We start from the raw sequence: 11,082 nt of genomic DNA, 5'->3' as shown, positions 1-11,082 counted from the left end.
CAAAGAGTAAGGAAGCCAAGACACCAGGCAGCCCCGGAGCCCAGGAGCCCAAGAGCGGCTTTGGGCTTGGCAGGTGTGAGCTGTGGAGCAAAGCCTACTGGCTCCCTGCTGCTGCTGAAGCGCGTTTTCCTGCTTGAGCTTCAGAGGCGGCGCTCCAGGCAGTCAGGGAGAGCTGGGCCTGGGCAACTCCCCTCCCCGCCAGGGCGAGGACAGTCTGCGGCAGTCGGGGTGGAGTACTGGAAGGAGTCTTATATTATCTGTAATTACGATATATCTTCTCCCTGCTTTGATAACTTCTTCAGTAAGTTTGTAAGGATGTGGACTCATGGGTTTTTGTTGTCTAAGTAGAGATTTAAAATGTTTAGAAGTTTTTTAAATATTTGGGTCATTTTTTTCTTTGTTTTGGAGGTGTTTTGTTTTGTTTGCCTTTTATCTTAATTTTAATTTTGCCCTCTCTTAATTTTAAAGCACTTAGTAGAGGCCAGTAAGATGGTCAAGAGTTAGTTGCTCTTTTTTTTTTTAATTTCATTTTGGAAGTTTTCATTCAATACCCAGTGGGGCAGATGAATGAAGATGTCTTGAAAATTCTTTTCAACTAGATTGTTTTGGGAGGGAGGAGGGTGAGATTCCTGGTGCACAAACATGTTCACCTTCTGGAGTTGGTTCCCCTCACAGCTGATTGCTGGTCTCCTTTCCATCCTCCTCCCCGTCTTATGGAAGTCATTGGCCACATCTTTCCACAGACCAACTTCCTGCCGCTGTACTTGCCTTTGGTTTTCTAGGCCCTTTTCTCCTGGGCCCACTGCCCTCTTATTTCTCCTCATTTTTCTTAGGGTAATCAGTTTTCTTTTTCTTTTTGAGTCAGGGTCTTACTGTCTACTTTAGGCTGGCCTCAAACTCACGGCGATCCTCCTGTCTCAGCCTCCCAACTGTTGGGATTATAAGCGTGGACCACTATGTCCAGTTTATTTTTCATCATCTTTTTGGAAGGGGTACCAGGAATCGAACTCAGGACCTTGAGCTTGCTGCAAGCGGTGGCGACACTGAGCTAAATCCCCGGCCCTCTTTCATCACTTCTTTTTTAAAGCTCATTTCATTCTTTCAGAAATGCATGTGCTCAATCCACTCTTAGGCCCTTAGCATAACTTTCTTTTCCTTTTTTTTTACTTGAGACAAGATCTCACTGTGTAGTTTAGACTAGGCTTGAACGCACTATGTAGCCCAGGCTGGCCTCAAACTCATGGAAATCCTCCTGCCTCAGCCTCCTGAGTGTTTCAATTACCTATGAGTTGAGTTCTATTAAAATCCTTTAGTTTTAGCTTGACTTGTCCCATGTTAATCACTGGATCTTTCATTGTGTCCTGATGTCCCTTTGATATGCTACCGTTATAGTCTGCCCCTATGAAGTTTGTTTCAAATGCTGTTTTTTCATTTCTATGAGAGATTACTGATCATAGTGTATACCATTTTTACTACACTTCTGGGTTATGTTTTGGCAGTACTGTCTTTAGGATGCTTTATTAAGAGCAGTCTGTAGTCTGTAGTCTGCAGTTTTCTTGGGATGGCTCTCTGGCTTTAGTGTTAGGGTAACACTGAAATAGTACAATGAGTTGGGACAAATTCTTATTTTTTGGAGATCGATCAATGGAAAGACTTCTTCAACTTTTAGTATAATGTGAGCTCTCTAGATTTGGTCTTCTGTTTTTACCTGGTTTTTGATCACGGATTCAATGTATCTCCTTTATTTGTTACATCTCCGTTCCTATTCTCTATCAATTTTTCAATTACTTTTAGATGTTTGCTTTTAGAAATTTGTCCATTTCCTATGTTATTTAACTTGTACACTTCTTAGTATTTTCTTTTGGGTACCCTTCTCAGATCTTGCTAAGAATACTCACGGTGATATTTTTGATACTGTGTTTCTTTTTATACCTTCGCTGTGGGGCCAAATTTCCTACGTCTCCCCGCCAGGTGGCTCTGAGCCACCAGTGGGGCATGCGTGACTGTCCCATCAGGCTGCATGGGACAATCGTGCATGCACCACTGGGGTTTGAAGCTTGCAGGAATGTGTTTGTTTAACTAAAGGATTTTCCTGCCGATATTTTCAAAGGAACGAGTTTTGGTTTTGTTGTTTTCTTATCATGACATTCTGTTTCCTCACGTGGTTTTTAGTAAGTCCTTCCTTCTGCTAAGGATGGGTGTATTTCTAGTTGGGTTGGGTTTGTTGTACTAGCAAAGGTCTAAAGGGAGCTTTCTCCTTTCTCACTGGTTCATCAGTCTCTTTGCCAGCAGTAAGGAAACCTCCTCCACTGGAGGGGGGCACTTCTGAATTTCAGCGCAGGAGGTTTCTCCATGAAGCCTGTGGTGTTGAGTTTATAGTCATCTGAGGAAAAGAATGACTCAGAAAAGACCACATCAGAGTCAGACACTGTAACGGAGCCTGAGCTCAGGATTTGAGTCCTCACAGCTCTGAGGACAAACGAGCAGGGAAGACAGCTGGACTGAGACGGATGGCGCATTTCCGAGCCTCCACTTGGCCCCGGGATCACTGAGGCCAGCTCAGGATCTGGGGCTGATGGGCACACAAGGCTCACAGGTAGCATCTAGGAGCAAGAGGATGTTCTCTCCGGGGAGCTTTGGCCTCTTAAACCCCGCAGGAGCAGGCCCTGAGCTACTGAAGGGTGATCTGGTGGCTCGTGCAGCAGTTGCACAGAGACCTCCGAGGCCTGGACAGAGGCTGAGGTGGCCCTAAAGGCCAGCTCCCTCCTAACTCTGCCCTCACGAGAGGCAGGGAGGCCAGGGTTAGAGGCCAGCTTGGGTGAGTGGTTGGAGGCAACCTTGCTCGTCATGACTCCGGGTCCCATGGTACTGTGTGGTGCTTGGGGGTCCCTCTTCCTATGCCAGAGGTGCTCGGCGCCTCAAAGGTAGTTTTAACACCTGGGGGCATCTGTTTCCCTCCATAGCCCTTTGCTGTAGCTGAAACTGCCACATCTCTGAGCCTGAGCTTTGGTGGGGCACCTTTGAAAAGCGCTGTCTGTTGTGTTGGACTGGAGTCACGGCACTGGGCCTGTGGGTGTCTGAGGCTGAGGCAGAGGCAGTGGACGTCCCAGGAGGGAAATGAGCCTGGGTGACATAGAGAGCACCTGGGAGCGGTCGTGATTCCCTGGGCTCGTGTTTGTGGATGAGGAATCCCCAAGGGCTGCCCGTGTTGTGTCGCTCAAGACTGGCCAGCCTGGAGTAGAGGTTGGGGCCAGTCCTGGGGTTGGAGCTGCCAGGGCTGTGAAGTGGAGGACAGGTGCACGGTGCTGCTGCCCACGCACGGCCCCAGGTGCTTGCTAGAGGCAGACTTAATGCAGTGTTTCCCTCGTGTGGCCTGGTGGCTGGAACTCAATGCTGGCAGAGTGGAGGCTTCGGCTGCACTGCCCCTGGGCACGGCACAGTCACCTATGCAGAGGGAAGGGAGTTACCCCCGGAGCCAGCAGGAGGCCCCAGGGGGAAAGGATCAGGGTGCGGGGCTGGTATCCATAGGGGTGACCCCCGTGTCCGTCCCTGACTGGGGAGCGGAGCCTATGGAAGTACCAGCTGAGGCGCTGCCACCCTGAGCAGAAGCAGAGGTCGAACGACTTTGGGAGACCTGGGCAGCGGCATGAGAGTGGCTCTGCAAGGCAGCAGGAGGGGTGAGGACTCCATCCTGGAGGTGCTGGGAAGGCAGACCCGGGACCTGCCGCTGCTCCCTGAGAGGCCCTGGGCCTCTGCGGGCCTGGATCTCCCCCACTCTTCGTGGGCCCCCACTTTTTCTTCCTCTGGGGTAAGCCCTGCCCAACTGAAGGCCCGGGCAAGGCAGGAGTCTTGCCTCTCCCGATGTCGTCCTTGCCAGCAGCAGGAGATGGAAAAGATGTCACCGAGGAGCTGGGGGCCGGGGCTGTGGCTGTGAGGTGTGAAGAGGGCCCCGGAAGGGGCTGTGAGCTCGAGAGAGGAGCAGCTGAAATGTGCTTCCTTCCAGACCCAGGGGGCCCCAGGGTGGCCATAGCAGCAAATGCCAGGTCAGCCCCTGAGACCTCCAGGTTTCTGCTCTCTTTCTTCCCTGCATTCCTGTTGGGCACTGGAGGGACAGAAGGTGGAGGAGCAATCCGGGGGGCAGGCAAGGGAGTAGAGCAGGGAGGCCGTGTGGTGTTGCTACCTTGGGGGCCTGCGACCACTTACCCATCAGCATCCTGTTGACGAAGCAGTGCTGCCTCCTTCTCCCGAGCTGTGTGTTCAGCCGTCACCTGGTAGCTTAGCTCGGGAGGTGACGGTAGCACCAGCGGGTCCCCTCGCCTGCGCCTCAGAAGGGGGATCTTACGTATTCCTGGCCCGGCTCCCTCCATCGTAAGCACGCAATCCCTCCTTGTTTCTGCCTGCCCTGGTGTGACGTCTGCCGTTTTCTTGTTCCCAGTCTCCTGGGAGACTTCTGGGGCTGAACGTGAATCCCGGACGCCCTTCTCCTCTGGATTTGTGGAGGACCCGAGAAGTGGCCTGGGGCGCGTCGTGGCCGCACCTCTCCCCGGTCCTGGTAACCCTCCGGTGGAGCTGTATGAACAGCTGACGGCATTTCGCCGCATCAGCCCGCTCGCGCAGGAGGGCTGGGCGCCAGGGTCACCTTCATCTCGGGACCTCTGCCCACAGAGGTTTCGAGGCAGAGGCCCAGGCCTCGGGACAAAGGCAGTCGGGCCTCGCTGGCCTACAGCAGGCTCGAAGGCCGATGGTGGGGTCCCAGGACCACCCGTGCCCCTCCGGTGCTGAGCCTGCTGCTCCATGAGCCAGAGCTCAGTGCTGAGGGAGGAGCTACAGGGGCCCGAAAACTGCCTGCAGGGAGCACCAGCGCTCTCTGGAGACACCTCCTGGTCGGGGTAAGGGCCACGGGAATCTGCCGGGAATAGGAACGGTGCTTTTTGTTTTGGATACTCTTCCCCTAAGCTGATGTGGGACGACTAGAAGTGGACCCACGGGCACGGGTGGCCTAGGCGGGTGCTCTCACCCAGGGTTCTCGGGCAGGGGTGGCGAGGGGCCCAGGCAATGAGTCCTTGGGGCACACGCCCCCCACCGGGAGGGGGGATTTGCTGGGCTGAGGGGCAGCTAGCTGAGGAAACTGCCCACCAGAGCCGTTTGGGGAATGCGGGCTACTTCTTTTCCAAAAACAGGCGGAGCGGGGTCTCGGAGCGGCCAACTGCTCCAGTCCCAACCGTAATGATGCTTTGTTGCTGGGACACCGCAGGGAACCCAGACTGCTCGAGCAGGCGGCTGAGCGAGACCCCACGCGCACCAACGGTGGAGAGCAGCAAGCAGCGTGGGTGTTTGCAACAATTCGCAATTTACCAGGAGGCGTCACCCTCAGCATGTGGTCTTCGCCCTGCTGCCCTTGGGGAAGACCACAAGATGCTGAAGGGCTGCAGACAAAAAGACTGCAGGTTTGTCCCCTTTAGCCGGTGGGGTTTCCGGCCCCCCTCCCAAAAGAGGGCGCTCGCCAAAGGGGAATGAGCTGGGGCAATTCTAGCAGTCCCGCGGGGGCCCCAGGGCGGTGGCCGGGGACTGTCGGGCATGGTCCCTGATCTTGAGAGGATGGACTCGGGAGCAGACTTTCTGCCTGGGCCGCTTCTGGGTAACTTGAAAACTTTTGCATCAGAGCTCGTGAGTCTTCCTGCCCTTACCCCATATATGAACTTAGGTATAACCCATCTCATTGATCCAAATACTTTGCATTCAACTCCTCTTTTTATTCCTGAAGTTCCTACCTTTTCCTGTTACTTACCTTCAACCCGAAGAAATTGCTTTTGTGTATTTCTGTACTCAGCAAGTTTTCTAGTAATAAATTCTCTCCAGTTTTCTTTCCCCTCCATCAGCCTTTGTATTTATTTTTGTTTGGCCCTCAAGGCTGATACCTCCAGACACATACAGTATGTGGGGTGATTTTTCTCTCTGCTCTGAAAGATGTTCTTTCAGTCTCTCCTGGCTGGTGTATGTTTTGACAAGAAGCCTCAGACTTTCAAGTTGTATTTCTTGGTACTGGACATGTCGCTTTCTCGGAAAACTTTCAAAACTCGTCCTCACCCTTGCTCTTTATTGGGTCGAGCATGTGCCGGGTGAGACTTTCTCGGATTTTTCATGGATTTCTGACTTCTTTCGGTTACTGGCGCACTTTAGATACACGTAATGATACCATTCGTCGTAGGGAATTGTACCTGTACATCATATATATTATTTCACTTTTTCCCATTCCCTTCCCTTCAACTCCTCCTCCCCTCTTTACCTACAAAATCCTGTTTCCATGTTTTCCTTCCATGCTTTTTTCTCCCTTTTACAGTAACCTTCCCTCTCAGCACTGCTTTCCTTGTGTCCCCTAGGTTCCAGGGTGTTGCACTGGCACTGTCATTTGCTTTCCAGAAATTCTTTAGATTCCTCTTCACTGAGTACTCAGGAGTGTGTCATGAAGATTTGGGGTGTTACTACATTTTCTGTGGCTGATTGCTATTTTCATTGCACAGTGGTCTGATAGTAAACAGGTGATTTCAGTTCTTATTTATTTCAGCAGGCTTTGTGGACGAGTACGTCTGCTTTGGAGAAAGTTCTGTGTGCTGCTAAGAAGAATGTGTGATCTGTTGTGGTGGGGTAACAATCTGTAGATGGTTATTAGGAGTCCATATGTTCAAGGGTATGGTTCAGCTCTGATTTTTTAGTTCATTTTTTTTTTAGGTGATCTCTTTGCATAAATGGGGTATTGAGGTCATCCGCTCCGATTGTGTTAGTGTTTATTTGATTTTTGTTTTGTTTTGTTTTTTGAGACAGGGTCTCACTATGTAGTTCAGACTGCCCTGGAACTCACTGTGTAGCCCAGGTTGGTCTCGAACTCACAGTGATCCTCCTGCCTCAGCCTCCAGAGTGCTGGGATTACAGGCATGCGGCGCCACGCCTGGAGTTTTTTTTTTTTTTTTTTTTTTTGGTACCAGGGATCAAACTCTGGCCCTTGTGCTTGCAAGGCAGGTGGTGCAACCACTGAGCCAAACCCCAGGCTATTTGATCTTTTATGTCTAGCAATATTTGTTTCATGAAGATAGCTGCTCTACTGTTCAGTGCACATATACTTACAAGTGTTAGCTCTCCTTGTTGGGCTATTCTCTTTACTAGTATGTAGTGCCTTCTTTGTCTCTTCTAATGAGTCTTAGCTTGAAGTTTACTTTGCCTGAGAGTAAAATTACTACCCATGCTTGTTTTGGAGGTCCTGGTACATAAAATACCGTTTTCAATCTTTTTTTAATTCATTAAGTTTATTGGTGCATTTTAGGTATACAATATGATGACATTCATTATTGGGAATTTGTACCTCTACGTGATATATCCTGGTTCTTATTTTTTTCCCCATTTCCCTGCCCTCTCTTCAACCTCTCCACCCCTCCCTATTTCCAAAGACTTTGTTTCCATTTTTTCTTTTTATCACATATTTTCCTTTCCCTTCTTTCCGTTCCCCTTCCCCTCCCCCTTCCTCTTCCCCTTTGGACCATTTCTTCCTACTTCAAATTATCAAACACTGTCAGACAAACCTCAGATCCTGGATGCTCTAAAAACACCAGGCAGGGTGAATGCCAAAAAGTCTGCACCCAGGCCTGCCATATTCAAAGTTCAGGATATCAAAGACAAAACACCTGAGCTTCTGTTGTTTTTGCACTGGTTCTCAGTTCTGGGGAGTACCACATCCTTTGCCCTGAGCCAGGTCTTCAGCCCTTTTTTGGGGGGTACTGGGGATCGAACTAGGCACTTTGTGCTTGCAAAGCAGGCAGCAGAACCATTGAGTTAAATCTCCACCCCTCGGCCCTATGTTTTTGAGTCAGGCTCTCCCTGAACTGCCCAGATTGGGCTTGAATTTGACTTCCTGTCTCCCACCCCCAGAGCGCTGGGATTACAGGTACACACCACCAGCTAAAGACAAAATATCTGAAAGAAGCCAGAGGAAAAGCACCTAGGCTATACAGGAGTGAGGTTAAGATTTACATTCAACGCTTGACAAACCATTAAAGAATGGAATGAAATGTTTAAAATGTTGGGAGGAAATCCACCAACCTAGAATTCAGTTCTACTCCACTGGGTTTTTTCACCTGGCTATGCAGGCTCTCTCCCAGCATGGCAGGCAGGTTCTAAGAACAACTAACTATTCCAGGAGACAAGAAGCTGGGTACAGAGTTACGTCTGCTGTATCTACTATTCAGAGAAATCACAGCTTTTGTCCAGATTCTTGGGCAAGGAGCATAGACCCTTCCATCACTGAGAAGTGAGTTTGCCATGTTTTAATCTATCCTGGAGCCCCTGCCTCTGCCCCTGCATGGTGTTGTTCTTCCTTATTTCTAGGCCTGCAAAAATATCTGTCCTAAAGTCTTTTCTGTCCCTAGTACCTCTCCCTGGTACTCTCGCAGTCTCAAATCAGTATTCCTATAGCACAGTGTTCGCCGCCCCCACCCCCAGGAACCAGACATGGCTCCCTACTTTTCTTAAAATAATTTCTAAACTCCCAGCTATAACATTCAAATTTCCCTTATAATCTGGCCTTTCCTACCTTACCTAAATTGGATTACTTCCCTTGATGCCCACCTACTGGCACTCAGCCTGGGCATACTGACTGCCTCCAACTGGTAAGTTTCTCCATTTCCTCTCCTGTTGGACTCCTGTTCCACCTTGAAAGTCTTCCCTCTCCTCCATAAAGCCTTGCTCTCTTTGTATCATCACACTAGTCTTGCTCTCATTGCATACTGACATTCATTCTGCCTTAAATCCTTCTCAGCAACGATATGTTCTCCTGAAGTGAGGACCGTGTTTCCAAATTGTATTTCTTTCATCAATTTAATAACTGCTTATTGAGGCCCAGAGCCAGCTGCCAGGGATATGGCAATGACCAAGACAAGCTGCTTCCTGTGCCCAGAGAGCTTACATTCCAGAGGGTAGGGGAACAGATGGCAAACGGAGGAACAAAGAGACATAATGATCAAAGATTAGGCGGACTGCTGAGGAGCAAGAGTTAGGGAGCCCTGAGTCAGGCACCTAGATCTCCCATTTTTCAAGAGAAAACAGAAAACTGGATTTTTATGTAAGAGTTTTATTTTATTTTTTATTTATTTTTGGTCCTGGTATCGAACTCAGACCTTGTGCTTGCAAAGCAGGTGGGAGCATCACTGAGCTAAACCCCCAGCCCTGTGTAAGAGTTTTAAAGGCAAGCTTGTTTTCTCTGCAGCTCAAAGTTGTCCTCTTCTGTGGGCCTTCCACTTGCTTGGGTTCACCTACCTCCTTCTCACTTCCTGGTTGCCTGCCCCATCAATATTCCTCCACCCCCAGGATGCCTTACTTGCAGGCCCCACCCCCAAAGCATCCAAATTCCTTGTGGCTCCCTTGTGTTGGGCTTGCTCTGGGCAGCAGCTGATAAGAAGATGTAGGATCCATCACGTAGGACCCTGTAAGACAGTAGGCAGTGTTTGTTGAGGCTCTCAGTTGAGATCCTGGGCCAATTATTCTGTAGTTGGCCTTTTGGGAGGTAGGACATCTAGAGGCTCCAGGGCTGCAACAATGGAAGCCCAATACTCACACCTTAGGCCAACTACATATACATCTGGGGATTGACCTGGAGATAATAAAAGAAGGCTCAGTGACTCTGGTGCTTCCCTGGGTTTGCCCCCCCAGTTCTGACAGGTCCCTGAGGGATGAATCAGGGCCACCTCTGCCATGGGAAAGTTTATACTTTAAAAAAAAAAACTGGTTTTGTTTGTTTGTTTTTCAGGCAGGATCTCAATACGTACTTCAGGATAGACTTGAATTCACTATGAAGCCCAGACTGGCCTCACTCACAGTGATCCTCCTGCTTTAGCCTCCTGAGAGCTGGAATCACAGCTATGAACCACCATATCAAGCTAACAGGGTGGTTTCAAAGTTGTCATGTATCTGGAACATGATGGCACTCAGCATTGTGCAGCTTTCCAGGCCTCTGAAGGAGCAGGCCATGCTAGGCCCTCTTAAGGGATTGCTGCTGGACAGCATCCTTCCACCTGGGTCTTCCCAGCCCCAGAAGTAGCTAATTATTAGCACGCAGGGTACTGACATTTCCTAGGGATAAGATCTCTGAAGCATCTGGCATCCTGGTGACAGCTGTCACGTCTTAGTGTTCAGTCAAGCCACCCCTTCAGTTCCCAGAGAAGCACCAAGAAGTACCCCATTGTAGTGGGACCACCCCTTTGTACTCACTGCCCTACAGCTCTGATGGCTTGAGCTTCTGAGACCCAGAATGTGTTGGATGGGGGTCCTGGGACAGAGTGCCAATCAGCCCAGGTAGGGAGGTGTCAGGGTCTGGAGATTCGTGTATGGGAGTCTAGCCTGGGATTTGGAGAATCAGCACCAGCCTCCCTGAATCCAGAACCTGGAACAGAAAGGCCAAGGCATCAGTCACACCTGAGGGCAGAGCCCCTTCGGAGGGGACCTTCTGACCGTCTGGTGCTGGCTTCTTATCCCATTTCCTTTTCCCCAGAGCGTCAGGCCTCTCCCTGGCCAGGACTTCCACTATTCTTGTCCTGTCCTGCCATTTATAACCAGCTGTATGCTGAGCTGAGTGCTTCCGTACAGCCATCTTTGTTGAGCATCAGAGTTGGTGCTCCCTGGAACCCCCTGTCCAGGAGGGGATAGAACAGGGAGGAGCAGTGGGTCAAGTGGCAAGTTTCCCAGGCTGAGAAGCGACTGAATTCTAGGGTGCCCACCTATGCAAGTCCTCTCGTAGAACCTTCATCTCAGGAGACCTCCCTTGCCAAAGTCTGGTGACCGGTCCAATGAGGGGGGTCACTGGACTGGGCAGGAAGAGACGGGGTAGTGCACAGTGCGCAGAGATGACATAGGACTCTGTGCTCCCTCACCCGGGCACACGGCCTCACATCAGGGTCCAAATACCGAGGCGGCCGCGGAGCTGGGTCTTTAAGCCTGACTGCCCCTCACCCGGCGGGGGCTCCGGAGCTGCTTTCCCACCGGCCTCTCTCGGCCTTCTGTCACCACCCGGGCGATCTAATTTGCATGGTCCCGCCCCCC

The 11,082-nt window shown here is 50.5% G+C and overlaps 1 protein-coding gene across 3 annotated transcripts; it reads right to left on the bottom strand.

Annotated features, from left to right (window-relative positions):
* Positions 1 to 3,370: 3,370 nt before the first annotated feature.
* On the bottom strand, positions 3,371 to 4,808 carry LOC104847902 (putative POM121-like protein 1). 3 transcript variants are annotated; one of them, XM_010603501.2, is made up of 3 exons: positions 4,204 to 4,808; positions 3,580 to 3,928; positions 3,371 to 3,444 (listed from the first exon to the last, which is right to left on the bottom strand). In XM_010603501.2, the coding sequence occupies exons 1-3, from the start codon at positions 4,794 to 4,796 to the stop codon at positions 3,388 to 3,390; spliced, it is 999 nt and encodes a 332-aa protein (XP_010601803.1). In that variant the 5' UTR covers positions 4,797 to 4,808; the 3' UTR covers positions 3,371 to 3,387. The 3 variants fall into 3 exon arrangements, with proteins under 3 accessions (XP_010601803.1, XP_010601806.1, XP_010601804.1); XM_010603504.2 differs by lacking the exon at positions 3,580 to 3,928; XM_010603502.1 differs by lacking the exons at positions 3,371 to 3,444; positions 3,580 to 3,928 and adding an exon at positions 4,028 to 4,102.
* Between the last annotated feature and the right edge of the window lie 6,274 nt (positions 4,809 to 11,082).

Source organism: Fukomys damarensis, unplaced genomic scaffold (assembly GCF_012274545.1).
Source record: "Fukomys damarensis isolate Sample0158 unplaced genomic scaffold, DMR_v1.0_HiC HiC_scaffold_34, whole genome shotgun sequence".
NCBI classification, from domain to species: domain Eukaryota; kingdom Metazoa; phylum Chordata; class Mammalia; order Rodentia; family Bathyergidae; genus Fukomys; species Fukomys damarensis.
The sequence above is the reverse complement of the archived record's forward strand: the minus strand, read 5'-3'. Positions and strand labels throughout refer to the sequence as shown.